Source organism: Fistularia commersonii, chromosome 23, assembly GCF_037954325.1.
Source record: "Fistularia commersonii isolate RoL2024-O1a breed Wild chromosome 23, RoL_Fcom_v1.0, whole genome shotgun sequence".
NCBI lineage: Eukaryota > Metazoa > Chordata > Actinopteri > Syngnathiformes > Fistulariidae > Fistularia > Fistularia commersonii.
In genome coordinates, this window is record NC_141306.1 from 9,380,862 (window position 1) to 9,395,750 (window position 14,889).

The following is a 14,889-nucleotide window of genomic DNA, read 5'->3' on the forward strand; positions in this document are numbered from 1 at the left end:
ATACTGCATGTATAAAGAGCAGGTCATGTGACGGTGCCTCTAGCCTGGGTCGCGAGCGAGCCCGCGGTTGGCCACCGACCCCCCGACTCCACCTCGCCGCCAACCAGCTGGCCCAGGCCAGTTTAATCCCTGCTTGTGCCCAAAACGAAGGCATCGGGGGTCACAAGTGAAACACGTAGGAGGTAAACTGAGACGGTTTCTTATCTCCGCGTTGCACTCTTGTTGTCTTCTTGCGAGCGACTTTATCGGGGCCGCAAGCAGCGCTGTTTCCTAACCAATGATAAGGAGGCATAATGGGTCCGCCCCCCCCTGCGGACTCCAATGCAATCTGGCGTTTCTTTACATCATTTTAAAAGGAGGGGAATCTGTGGGTACCAAAAGACGGGGCGCTGATGCAAAGAATGGATTCACTTACTTCACCCCGTGCTAGCTTTAGCCGTGCACCCTTTGAGCTCCTCGCCCTGCACTCGGAGACAGTTCGGGCCCCCCCCGAACCCCCGGATGTGAAAGCGAGGAGCAGGTTGGACGGGGGTCTCACCGACCGGCGAGGTGACAGGAAGAAGGGGATGTGGAAATCCGCATTGTTGTGGAGAACAATGGCGTGTGCGGTTTCTCTGGGTCTTCAGATAAAATAGTGGTGGTGGTCGGGGGGGGGGATGCGGCAATAAATTACAATCTCGATGTTATCGGCCCTCGCAGAATAACAGCCGCGGGGCGTCACGTGAAACCTGACAGCTACGCGCGATCGTGCGCGCAGATAGGTGCGATTTGGGAAATCCGTTATCTTATATGCACTTCCCTCTCAAGGCGTGAATGAGTGAACACAAGGCGAGATGACATCATTACACACTGCTTTTTCGTACGTTTATTTCCATAAACACGTCACGACCTTTCCCCGATTGGGCCGCTAACGGACATCCGGGGATCCATGAATGCTGCGAGCCACCAAACAAACAAACAAACAAACAAACATCAGCGGTGAAAAGAAAGAACACAAGCTCTTCGAAGCGGTCAGGCGCGGGTGCTGGAGAAACGGCAGGGTGAAAAGAACGGCGGGATCGGTTGCTGACCGGTCATGACCCCCCCCTCCCCCGAGCCCCGCGTGAGGCTGCTATCACTGCAGGCTGTGGTTTGGTCTAACTGACGGGCAACAGTCAAAGGAGCGGACAGAGAGTCAGCACAAAGGCACTTCAAAACCAAAAGTAAACATTTAATGTGCACGCGTGCAACGTAAGAGATGCTAGACAGCAATTTGTGCCTCAGCGGATTGTTGACGTTGCCTGTGAGTGTAAACAGTCACACACACACATGCACATATACATAAACAGAACTATCAGGAAGAAAATCCAAAAGCAAACCGAAGAGTGTTTTAAAGTGATGTATAGTGTGCGCGCGTGTTCGTGCGTGTGTGTGTGTATTCACATCGGATTTTTCAAGGTGGAAGAGTGTGTGCATTTGTTGGTGGCAAACAGGTGACATGAAAGGGGGGGGGGGGGGGGGTCAGGTGACAGCGTTGCATTGCAGTTTTACTGCCAGCACTGATCCAGGAAAGAATTAGCCAGACAAAATTAATTCACTCATTCATTCTCCATACACTCCATCCTGCAGTCAAGAGTAATGGGCGGCTGAAGCCTATCCCAGCTGTCATTGGGCGAGAGGTAGGGTTCACCCTGGACCGGCTGCTAGCCAATCACAGGGCCACAAATAGATAGACAACCATTTACTCTTTCATATTTCATATAGATTTCATATAGATTTCTCATTTCCACACCATACCCTCACTCAGACGACACTCCCTCATTCATTCATATACCAGAGCCATTCAACCATTCACCCTCTCATTCACATCCTATGGAAACATACAATCATACACATTCATTCACATGTCTGGAAAATCCAGGGTGAACATGGAGACCCAACACAGAGAGCTTCGTCAGAATGCAACCAAGGACCCTCGTGCGATGTTCCTGAAGCGCTTCCTGCCCCAAAATGCTTTGACACCAGGTGGTTGCAGAAAAACGCGGACTTTGAAAGTTCTTCAGGAGCCCAGTGTGCATTTCGACTCGCCCGGCAAAACATCTGCACAGTGGATAGTTTGATGCCCTTTAAAGTGAAGATGAGAAAATCAGCTGAGAAACCTTTGAGGAAGATGGGAGATTATTATTTTGGGACTAAGTGATAGAAGAAGAATCCACATCTTTGTCTGCGTGGTCAACACAAAGCAGAGTTTTGTGTAGCTTAGCTTAGCATGAGGCCTTAAAAACCTGACCACCCTGGATCGGCCAACCATTATAAAGTACTAGTTTGTCTCACAGAAGTGTGGCTCAGAAAAAGAGGTGAGTTATTCCAAATAATTGTTCACTATTAATGGATCTGAGCTTGACGCTCTCGCCATATATGGTCAGGGGACCGTATACGGACACCTTTTTCGGCCTGCGATTATGAAAATACACATTATTACCATGTATTATGAGGACAGCGGATGTAAGACAAGCAATGGTGTGGTTCCATCTCCACAACTGCAAAGCAAACTGAGGATTTGAGCGAGTGTGTCAGTGTGTGTGTGTGTGTGTGTGTATGTTTGTGTGTAGGGGGTGGGGGAGGTGTTGAGGGGGTCACTGTGGGGAGTGGACGGATCACTCGGGCAGTGGACTATCAGCCTAAAACAGAGTGGGCCTCTTTAAAGGAAACAGCAGGCCTGAGCTGTGTGTGTGTGTGTGTGTGTGTGTGTGTGTGTGTGTGTGTGTGTGTGTGTGTGTGTGTGTGTGTGTGTGTGTGTGTGGGGTCTGACACGGCAAGCGATGAATATCTTAGCTGGTTGTCCTGTGGCTGCGGCGAAAAGACCAGAAGAAGAGCAGCACCTTTTTCAAGACAGAGAAGTCGCCTTCATGTATGAGCATCTGTGTGTATCTGTGTGTGTGTGTGTGTGTGTGTGTACGCGCGTGCATATGTGTTTCGGAATTTGACCGGGAGGATTTAGCAGGCACATCCTCCGTGGGTCTCCGATGGAGAGTCTTTCAGGCTGTGGTTCCGGTGGTTGGACACGAGGTTGAGGTCGCCCTCCATGCTCTCGTTCATCTTCTCACAGATCACGTCCACGAGGCGCTCGAAGACTTGCTTGACATTGATGTTGTCCTTGGCGCTGGCCTCGAAAAACTGAAAACCTGACACGGGACACAGAGTAGACGCAATGTGAACACAGAAATCGGACAGAAATGTGATTAACGGCTTATAATCCACTATTTCTGATTTTATCTTTTCATCATTAATTCTTATTTAACTTATTATTACTGTTTAATGCACACTTTGCAGGCTATTTTCAGGAGGGACATAATGATGATGTGCATTATGTGTACCGACCCGGAATAGATTCCGATTTAATAATCGATAATATGCTTTAATTTCCAGACTATAAACCGCTACTTTTTTCACACGCTTTGAACACTGCGTCTAATTTATGGATTTTTTGGGGGCAAAAAAGCTTCATGCCATCAAAACATTTAGCCTCGTCACATCGGGCCAATGAAATTACCTTATTTTTCACGACCATAAGGAGCACCGTACTAAAAGGTGCAGTCTCAGTTATGTGTGCCATTATTGTATTTAATACACACATAAGGCGCACCTGATTATAGGGCGCGGGTTTTATATACAATCCACGCCCGCACTTGCCCCTTTAACGTTCTCATGGTGTCCCTTTACTACATCCGCCTTACAACAACAACACACACACAAGCATACAAGTGTGTGTATTTAAAAATAGAGCGGGAGCAAAACTGAGTTTGGTATTTACATCTTTTTTTACCGGTAATCATCATCAATCGAACCCATCGAAGTCCTCATTCGCGGCTCCTCGGAAATGATGCCGGCTTTTGCGAAAGCTCGAACAACAGTGCCGGCAGACACGTTAGCCTGAGCATCTACGATCCATTCGCTGCGTTCCACTCTCAGTGAAACCGTGGTCTCCAAGAAGACTTTTCGTACCCCGTTGTGCGTATCGCTAACATGCTGGTCCCCTTCTTCTCCACAGTGTGACTCACCGGGATGTCGAAAGTGAGCGGCACCTCGTCCATGTTAGCGATGTGGCTAGCCTGGATGTGTTTGTCGGCGATGTTTTCAGGGTTGTTGAAATAACAGTGTTCTGCATAACGCACATACCCATTCTTTTATATACAATCAACGCCCAACTTCCCCCTTTAACGTTCTGATGGTGTTCTCTACTACGCCTTACAACAACAACAACAACACACAGGGCACATTGCAATATAGGGCGCGCGGCACATTTTGAAGAAAATCTAAGACTTTTATGTGCGCCTTATGGTCGTGACAATACGGTACCGTAAAATTCTGAGACCGTTGAATTCCGGCACCGAAAAAGACAAATTTGACGGTTTAACGGATGGATTGACTTTTCCTCGTGTTATTTATTATTAATCGCTTCTATCAGCTTTGTTACAAGCACTGTTCGGAAAAAAAGTAACGTCAAGTTGCAGTTCATAACTGCCCCGTTGCTTGTTGGTCGTTCTTTATATCCAGATATATTTACACGACGTGTCACTTTGAACTGAGTAAAAGGCTTTTCTTCTACACACTCAAATGCACCCATTTCCAAACGCAGCCCGTCGTGAGCCGCAAAGCATCTTCGCCTCGACTAACGGCGCACGTTTACCCAGCTCCTCCGCCAGCCGCTGGCCGTCTTCCGTGGGCACCAGCCGGTCGTCCTCCAGGTCACACTTGTTGCCGACCAGTATGACCTGGGCGTTGTCCCACGAGTAGGTCTTGATCTGCGTTGCCCTGCGGAGTCCCGTGGAAGTGGCTGAAGATGAACACGAGCATTTATAGTTGCGCGACCGAAACTGCTGGCGGCGTTTCGACTCACCAATCCTGCACGGCGTTGAAGGAGTCCTGGTTGGTGATGTCATACATGAGGAGGAAGCCCATGGCTCCCCTGTAGTAGGCCGTGGTGATGGTACGGTAGCGCTCTTGACCCGCCGTGTCCTGCGTTCAAACACATACAATTTTCCTTTACAATAGCGTTGTGTGTGATTATAATGGCTCTAAATTAATGTATTTGTAATGATGCAATCACCTAACTAGCCTATACGTAGCGAGATTAATAAAATAAGGTCAAAATAATTGCAGTGATCACTATTAACCACACGGGGACGACATTGTCTCAAAACAGAAACGCACTGGTAGTTTATGTGGCGAAAAGCAGGAGCGACAGCTGCAGGCATGAACCGGAAAATGTATTTAAATATGATTTGGAAAATATTTATCTTTTCTTTTTTTTTTTTTTTTGAACACTAACCACTAAATTGTTAAGTGTCTAAGTCGTTTTTCCTGTTGTATAGAAAGAAAATAATTTGTCCAGCAGACTCACTTGAGAGGAAATGTAATAGAGCACAGTTTATATTGTAAATATTGTAAATAAAATGTTGACAGAAATGTAGTATTTTATATCATGCAGTTCATGCGCCTCTGTCACCTGATGGCTCAATACAGGGTTGATATTGACTCAAAATTGTGATTTGAGTTGACAAATCTATGTTAATCTCTCCTTTTCAATTGATGATATAACAATAATAAGAAGAATTCTTCTTCTTATTACATATATTATTACTAAAGAAGTGCTAAAAGAGCAATTTACTTGAACATTGGCATAACATTTGTTTAATTTATTATTCTATGATATAAATGACGTAAAAAGTCAGACACGAACCAGTGTGAATTTACCCAGAAAAGATTTAGTCACAGGAAAATAACCACATACTTATTCTTAAACTAGAAACAAACTCTGGAGTAAATTTGTAAAAAAAAAAAAAATCTCTTTTTAAAAGAGTTGTTTTGTCTGTAATGAGGGGGAGGAATGACCTGAAAAGGAGAGGGATGAAGGTTAGAGGAAGTCCATAAAGGAGGTTGATGGATGGAGTGAAGGAAGACAGGAAGTTAGTTGGTGGGAGTGAAGAGGGTAAGATGGAGGCAGGTGATTGGCTCTTGGTTAGATGGAGGCAGGTGATTGGCGGTTGGTTAGATGGAGGCAGGTGATTGGCTGTGGCGAGCCCAGAGGGAGCAGCCCAAAGGAGAAGAATATTGAAATATGTTTCAAAGGCCTTTCAAGGGCATGTGAATAAAATAAAGATAATAAATTGCATTATTCCTGTCGCCACTCAGTTACCTCTGTACCGTGTGTTTATCATACGCAAACGAGTATCCTGGAATATGTTAGCAGAGACAAAAAAAGAGGCGCTTCCGAATAAATTTGCAGTTTTTCTGGTTTTCGTTTTGTGTTTCAGACGCAGCTCGAGGAGCGACGAGAGGAAAGATCAGAAAGGTGGAGTCCACGGATCAACTCCCCTCCACCCACATGGTTACCTGGTAACACACTCCATTTGCATTTGCATTTGCTGTGTGCACATATATGTGTGTGTGTGTGTGTGTGCATGATGTTTCCTCATGCTGAAGAGGGGATGGGGGTGGGGTTGTCCAGGTAACCAGAGGCTATTGAGGGTTCATGAATGTTCAGTTGTAGCCAGGAGCGCTGCAAGCCCAAAATGACACGGTTCTAAAACGAACGTTGCAAAATAAAATAAGCTGCCGCAACTTTGTGCTTTTTAAACTATATCTTTAAGAATAAAAGCTCTAAATAAGTGTATCACATATGATAAATAAAGACATAAATAAAATACAATAAGCTGGTGTCATTTCCTGTTAGTTAAAATATATCTTTAAAAATAAAATCTCTAATTAAGTGTATTATGTATGATAAAGACATAAATAAAATAAGCTGCTGTAACTTCTTATTTTGAAGCTCTAATTAAGTGTATTACATATGATAATAAAAAGAAAACACATATCTTCCAATTCTGGCAATCCGATTCGTAGATTGGCGCTTCCATCCGTGGAATACCGAGGGACACGATCAGGTTTATTAGTACCATCTAAGCAACTACTTTTTCTTTGAAATAAAACCTGGCTTCGTCGAAATGCACCTTCAATCTTTAGGGCGCCGCTCTTATGGTTTGGGCTCACCGAGACCCAACTTCTGCTCCAAAGGGTCTCGAAAAAGCGAAGGGTTCGAATCTCCAAACGTGTGTCATCGGCTGCGCTCCGGCCAAAGTGTGTGCAAGGCGTGTGCGTGTTTACTCACAGCTCAGAAACACATTTCCATGACATAGAGCGCAGGGATGTAAACATAACTTGTATAGAGTCTGGTCGTGCGTGTGTGTGTGTGTGTGTGTGTGTGTGTGTGCTACCAGGCTAGCCTGTTTCCATGATACGCAAAGGAAGGCTAGCAGCTGTTGAGGGACGACACTTTTAAGAACCAGGTGAAATCTCTGTCAGCCAGACAGGAAATTACGGTTGATTATTAACAATATATGTTAAAAAGGGAGCGCTACTATTGGACGGGACGTCTGATTTCTTTTCCTCGAAGTAAACGTTACCGGAGAACTGGATTCTGTCCTCATCGCCCCCTGTCAGAAACTGATAGGGAACTTCCTTTGCTTCCTGAGCGAAGGAAATACCAGGCCCGTGTGTCATTAAGCAGCGAGGCGCTGGCACACACACACACACACACACACACACACACACACACACACACACACACACACACACACACACACACACAATGCACACGCGCACTGCCCGCGCCGAGCCTGCCGTCGCGAAACACTCCAGAGCTCGATGTTGCTTAGCCACCGAAAAATCTAATCCGGTGCCATAAAGCAGCTTTATTTTTCTGATTTTAAGCATTTATTTCACCTCCAATTCGCAAGTTTAAAAAGACATTAATTTGTTCAGTCATCCATTCCTTATCTTTTATGCTTATCCTGCGATAAGGGTTGAGTCGGTGTCATTGGGCAAGAGGTGAGGCTCTTGCCAGTCAATGGTAGGGTTACATATAGAGACATGCAAAAATTTACTCTCAAATTTTATATAGACGCACAAACATTCACCTGAACAGTGACAATATTAACAATTATTTTCCATCTATGTAAACCAAGACCTGTCAAACCACATCTTTACCCAGAAATCTATTTTTGGATGTATTTTTCCCACACCTTTGTATGTTTTAAGCACAAAGGAAACTCCTTTTTAGCAGATGTGAAACAATACAGTCCTAAATATCTGCAGTTCTGACAAATAAATATGTTACTTCAACTTTGTGGAACCTGAAATGTTCACACTTTTGCTTTCAGTTATAATAATTCTCAGGATCACCGGAATTGAAAAGCTAATTCAAGATAACCCTTCCCTTTCGGTGGCCAGTGTCTGTTTTCGGAAGACGGGTGGTGGGTCAGGTAAGCCGGCACACACTCACTCACACACACACACACACACAGACACACACACACAATGTGTGTTTTGGTGTGGGCTCAGTGACTCATCGTGGTCAACCGGCGGTGGCTTTTGTGTGTCTGCACAAAGTGGCCTTTAGTTGCCGGTTGGAATCAATCAGCTGTTTAAACAGAGGCGGCGAAGCGTATCAACAGGAATCCGCAGGCGACTGAAAGGGAGGAGATAAACTTTACAACGCCACGTGGAAAATAACCAAATGAGACGATCACGTTTGATTTTAAGGCTGATAACTTTAGGATCGGAGATGCGGGGCTGATTCTGAATGAGGCGATCACGTCCCCGTGTTCGTAGCGCAAGTGACGAAATAACATCAAAACAAATCGACGCCGCAATTCTGCAGCAAAGTAGAAGATTAAATTCTCCAAAATGAGAGGGAGTCCAGTCGACCCCGGCCGAAAACACAGACGAACAAGCATCAGATTCCCGGGTCCGACCGGGTCGGCAAGACTTGGCAGCCTTGAGGGTCAACAGAAGCGATTTGAAAAATTGGGAAAAATTCGGTCCAGATAATCCTCTCTTCTGCGTCCTCTTCTCTCACACCATTTAACTTCCTGTCCTCTTTTCCTCCATCCAGATCTCAGATCTTCACCTTCCCTCCCCTGCCTAAAACCATCTCAGTCCGACTTTATCTCCAGGAAATCCAACAAGACAAAATTTGGGCAAGAAACGAACCCCAAAAGTTGCTCCCAAAGGTCTGGTTAATGCTCTGCCGCCATCAGTGTGTGTGACCGGGCGAACGCTATCTAATGTAAAGTGCTTCCAAACCGCAACGTGTGAAAGCGCTACGTAAGCGGAGACCATTAGCCGTTACTTATCCATCCTCTTCACTCCCAAAGGGAACCTCAACATTTTCCTTTCTGCTCTCTCCAGCTCTGCCTCCCATCTTTTCAGCAACACGGCTGGTCTCGCCTCCGTCTTCTAAAGCTTCCCTTTCACTCTGGTTTTCTATTATTCCATTAAAAATGGGATGGAAAAACTTATGGGAGGTAAATGGGAGGTAAAAACTTTTCTCTTTCAGGACTATTTACTGCGCTGATGCTTGAGCTGCCCCAGATCAGGTTAGGCACCAAGTTAGGCTATGCAGTGTGTGTGTGTGTGTGTGTACGTATGTGTACGTTTTTGTCTTAAAAACAAAAAAAAAACAAAAAAAAAAACAAAACTAACCCCAGCTTACTGTTCTGTATATTTCCTGTGCATCTTGTATTTGCAAGTGTTATTTGCAGTGCTTATGTCCTCTATTGTAAGTTGCTTTGGATAAAAGCGTCTGCCAAATGCAATGTAATATAATGTAATGTAATGGAAATCCATTGAAAAAATTTTAAAAAGGCTATCGTCATCTGGAATTCGGAAGAGGGGGAAGATGGTGTTTGCGTTGCTCACCCAGATCTGGAGTTTGATCCTCTTGTCGTTGCGGAAGACCGTCTTGACCTTGAAGTCGATGCCGACGGTGCTGACGAAGGCGGAGGTGAAGGAGTCATCGGCGTAGCGAAAGAGAAAAGAGGTTTTTCCCACGCTGCTGTTGCCGATGATCAGCAGCTTGAACATGTAGTCGAAGTTCTGGTCCGCCGCGTCCTTCGGGGACGGCTGCTGCTGAAGCCGCGACTCGGTCGATGCCATCTGGGAAGAGGAGGGGGCGAAGACGCAAAATATCAGTGCCGCCGTTCACATCTCGAGTTGCTTTGCATCACGAAGCTGCTCGACGTCTCGAGGCAGCTACCTAGTGTGTTGCGGGCCGTAGATGTGGTTCCGGGAAACCCGCCGAAGTTCACAGTTCGAGGAAGAAGAGCGACAAGATGCCAGAAAGGCCGCAGGAGCTCAAGGAGCCACTGGTCAGGTGTACCTAATAAAATGGTCACCAAGTGTATGTTCAAAATACAAATGTTTCCATTTCCCCAGACATTTTAGGTTCGAATCAGGGCCTAGATAGATAGACAAATAGATAATATAAAATAAACAGAATTGTATCGACATAGGAGTTTTTATATATATATGATAATCTGCTATATAAGAATAAGAATAAGAATAAGAACAACTTTATTTATCCCGAAGGAAATTGTTGTGCCAGTTTTTTTTTTTTTTTTTAAATAGCAGATTAAACCAGACGTGAATTTTTTTAAAGTAGATTTAAACCAGTTTCCATAGTGATAGAAGACTGAACCAAGTTTAAACAAGCCTCCGTAATAACAGAAGATGAAACTGGGTTTAAATCAGCTTCCCTAGATGTAGAAGATTGAACCGGGTTTAAAACGCATTTCAATCTGATTTAGACTAGCTTCCCTATTTATGGTAGATTAAACCAGGTCTGAACAAGATTTAAACCAGATTTAAACCAATTTAGATCACTTTTCCTATTTCCTCTACTTTCTAAATTATAGAAGACTGAACCAGGTTTTATCCGGATTTAAACCAGTTTTTCTACCGTTATACACTTTTCAAACTTCCGTTTCAGCGCCAAAGCGCGTTTCTCAGGAAGCACCAAACACTTCTCATCAGGGAAAAGAAAACAACAAAGAAAAGTGAAGCCAAAGTCTTTAGTGACAAGAGAAGAAAGTGCCTCAAATCCAGGAGGTTCTCGCCGCACTTGAAAACGAATTTCCCACGACACCAAACACGTTATCCCTTCGCCTCCTCGTCGGCTCGATCCCACCAGAGGGCGGTTACGAGATCGCCGGCGGTTGCGTGCCGCGAGTGTCGGCGGCCGGGCCCCAAACACAAACACACAGCCGATCAAAACGCCTCGGCCTCTCCTCCCCCTCGTCTCCGTGGAGACCAGACCACGGCTCGGCTGCCGGCGAAGCCCCATTAGGGGTCAAGGCGGCGGCCTGGCCCAGCTCTTGACTGTCCGGTAAGGTGTGTGTGTGTGTGTGTGGGGGGTGCAGAACGACCATATCCAACATCACCCCCTCCTCCTGCCACAGGAGAGAGGAAGCTCATTACTGATACACCAAGAGCGACAGCGGTGTTTACCGACATTTACTGCGGTGACTTCACGCTCTGCATGCCGGCCTCTGCTTAGTAAACAGACATAAGACTATTTAAACCAACATTCACTTCAAGATAAATAATCCCATTCTCTCCCATGGACTCGTCCACGGTGACGCTGCAAAACACAACATCCATATTCTGTCAAATCCCAATCAGGTGATGCCTTCGCTGTGTGTGAGGACGTAGCAGCCCACGAGGTTCTGTGTGTGTGTGTGTGTGTGTGTGTGTGTGTGAGTGAGTGTGTGTCCCCCCCCCTCGTTCTAACACTCCCCATTCGCTCAGACTAAGCCCGAGGTAAAACCAGTCACATGTTTGCTGTGTTTGCTGTGCAGTTAAATCTCCCGGAAGGTTAAAAAAAAAAAAAAAAAAAAAGACGCAGGCTTGAGAAACACAACTTCTCCTTTTTAGAATTATCGGGACCCAATAATGTGTTGAGGGTTTGTAGAAAATAAAAGAACTGACAGGTGGAAAAACTATAAATATGTGGATTCCACTGCAGTGGTTCATCTTTTAAGCGAACCATCTGTTAAGTCTACAAAATAAAAGCATTAAATGATGAAGCACACGGAGGTTTGCCATCCGGGAACTCCAACAAATAAAATGATTAATAGAGAATCGGGCTACATATTAAAAGAATCAATGGGTGGATCACGCAACAAAATAAAAGCCCGAACAGGTGGATCTCATCGAGGTGGTTCTTCAGAAGGCAAGCCATCTGAACCCTTTCACAAAATTACTGAATAACTAACTAAATAAACAACTAAAAAACTGGATCACTACTGGGTGAATCACCCTGCAAAATTAAAGCGTCTGATTCGATCAGGCTACAAATTCAAAGCGTGAACAGGTGGATCTCTGGATCTCACCGAGGTGGTTCTCCATGGAGCGACCCGTCTGTTAATTCTACCAAATAATAGCATTAAGGGGTGAATCACTCTAAAAATAAAAGTATGAACAAGTGGAACCATCTGCAAAATAAAAGCATAAACAGGTGGATCCCTGCAAAATAAAAGCATTAACAGGTGGATCTCTGCAAAATAAAAGCATTAGCAGGTGGATCTCTGCAAAATAAAAGCATTAGCAGGTGGATCGCTGCAAAATAAAAGCATTAACAGGTGGATCTCAGCAAAATAAAAGCATTAACAGGTGGATCCCACTTTTTGATAAGGTGAGCCATCAGTGATGGAAGAGAAGGAGGAAAAGCGCAATGGGAGCTCCGGGGATGGTGCAACCACACCGGCGGAGGGTCGTTTGGACCTTCGATTTTAGCAGAAAATGGCCTGAACACTCGATGTCAGATCGATCACGACGATAATCTCGCGAGAAAAAAAAAATGTAAACAATATAAACTCGGATAAAGTCACATCTCCGGGCGCGACGGAAGTGTGATGCAGCAAAAAAAAGACGAAGGTGGAGGAGTGGAAGCAACTTCACCCCAACTTACCTTCTCACGGGAGAAAAAAACCTCCACAAAAACGCACCACGCCGATCGCAGGGCGACGACTTCCGTCCGTGGGAGAGACGCCTTTCGATTCAGATTTCACGTTTCGCGGGACGAAGCCGGAAAATCCCTCGGTTTTTTCCTGCTCTTGAACGCGCCCTCTCCCGGTGAGGGACCTCCGAGCAGCTCCCGGATCTCCTGACGGGGAGTTTTCCTCTCCAAAATGTGCAAATTGTGGACACTGGAAGCAGTTGCCGGCTACCTGAGGCTCCGAGTGTGTGTGTGTATGTGTGTGTATGTGTGTGTGTGTGTGTGTGTGTGCCGCTAATGCGCAAGAACCACGCCATTAACGCACACACCCTAGAGGGCAGGAAGCGGCCCTTGGGTGGAAAAGGGGGGGCATTATTTTGAAATGTAACCACTTACTGGAAACTAATGGAGGCAGCCTCTATGCATCGGATTATATAGAATTATAATAATCTGTAAATCCCAGTGTTTCTAGGCTATTAATTTGCGATTACTTTATATAAGAATAAGAACAACTTTATTTATCCCGAAGAAAATTGTTGTGCCTGAGTTTCAAGTAAAACATAACAATAATAGATAATAGTAGGAAGGAGGGAGAATAAGAAATACAAATAAAAATATAAAGTGTCAAAGTCAAGGCTTTTAAGTGTTTTAAGCTCTCAAAAAGTACAAAGATTTGAGTGTTTTCTTCGGCTGACGGAAGTGGAATTAAAAAGTCTATATGACTAGAACAATGGCGAAGGGGAGGATTGCCCTAATTGACCCCCGCGTTACTTCCTAATCCAAATGTATTTATATAATTGCAAACACACAGACAAAATATTTGATCCAAAATTAACAGGAACGGTCGTTCAAATCAACTAAATTCTCGAACAAAATTCTGTTTTTTGTTTGTCTGCGACGCTCAGTGTTCGGCGTCAGCGTCGACTTGCACATTTTCAGAAAATGTATTTTCTCAAAACGAGCATCATTAGAACATCAGTTTTCCCACATATGTCTTTTGCCAATTTCAAAAACAACCACTTTTGACTTATATATGAAGAAAAACGTGACTTCCTGTCTACTATTTTGCACCAAATTACGAAAAAGTAGAACCCGGTCGGTGAGCAAGAGTGAATCCAAATGTTAGAGTGGATGTTAAATGATCTTAAAATGATTGAATGAAGATAAGCAGCACAAATTGAAGACACAGACGTGTATTTCCTTGTTCAGGGCAGGAATGCGAGGGCCTGGCGTCACCTGTCTTTTTGAAATCACTTCCCTTTGTCTTGACTTGAGCCGAAGGATTTTGAAACGTCGCCTTGGAGCTCCGCTTGTGCCCGACCTGCACCAACGCCCGTTATTTCGCAGCGTCCATCTTCACCCATCACGTCTCCTTTGTTTCCTGATGCCGGAGATGGCGGGTAACCCGAGAGGACGGCGCGTCAAAACGGAGGCCATTAGAAAAATCACAAGTCAGCGTTTGTAGAATTAGTGACTAGACGTATAAAGGAGTGAACATTTATCATTCCAGGGAAAACACTGATACATCCATTGTGTTGCCCCGACGTTCAGTTTTTATTGACCCTTAGAAAAGACCCTGTTATGATGGGTTTGTGTTCATTATCTGTCTCCATCAAGGGAAATGACGTTCTCCGATCGCAAGGCTGTGACGATACATCATCCGTTATTTGATTAGAACCCGTCTGCTCCTAATCCAGGCCTTTCACTGCTGGATCTGGGTTCTGTCACCAACGTCAGGGGGGTTGAAATTATGCAAAAAGGATCATTTAGGATTTACACACATCCTGATTTGAGGTAGCAAGAAAAAACCTGGGCCATTGACTTTTTATATAATTGGGTTTTCAACATGCCTCGGTCTCTTTCTTTCAGTTTCAGACTGTGGCATCGATAGCACAGAACAACAACTCTATGATTTGTGTGGAGATTATCTTAGCGTTGCATCATCAGATGCTAACAAGGATGACACCTTTGCCGTGTCTAAGTTCAGGAAGAGATAAAATCTTAAACTGAGTTTTTACTTTTTCATTTTGCTTAAAGGAATCCTTTGTATTTAACTGCAATATTACAATAAA

The 14,889-nt window shown here is 44.8% G+C and overlaps 1 protein-coding gene and 1 long non-coding RNA gene across 3 annotated transcripts; one reads left to right on the forward strand and one right to left on the reverse strand.

Annotated features, from left to right (window-relative positions):
* Positions 1–845: 845 nt before the first annotated feature.
* On the reverse strand, positions 846–13,080 carry rab3db (RAB3D, member RAS oncogene family, b). 2 transcript variants are annotated; one of them, XM_086170963.1, is made up of 6 exons: positions 12,791–13,080; positions 10,079–10,201; positions 9,742–9,978; positions 4,880–4,998; positions 4,670–4,794; positions 846–3,164 (listed from the first exon to the last, which is right to left on the reverse strand). In XM_086170963.1, the coding sequence occupies exons 3-6, from the start codon at positions 9,976–9,978 to the stop codon at positions 2,977–2,979; spliced, it is 669 nt and encodes a 222-aa protein (XP_086027089.1). In that variant the 5' UTR covers positions 10,079–10,201; positions 12,791–13,080; the 3' UTR covers positions 846–2,976. The 2 variants fall into 2 exon arrangements, with proteins under 2 accessions (XP_086027089.1, XP_086027088.1); XM_086170962.1 differs by lacking the exon at positions 10,079–10,201.
* LOC147220991 (uncharacterized) lies at positions 6,279–14,152 on the forward strand. The gene is made up of 5 exons (XR_015107974.1): positions 6,279–6,378; positions 8,202–8,303; positions 8,936–9,053; positions 9,232–9,358; positions 14,093–14,152. It is a non-coding gene; the product is annotated as an uncharacterized LOC147220991 (long non-coding RNA).
* Positions 14,153–14,889: the final 737 nt, after the last annotated feature.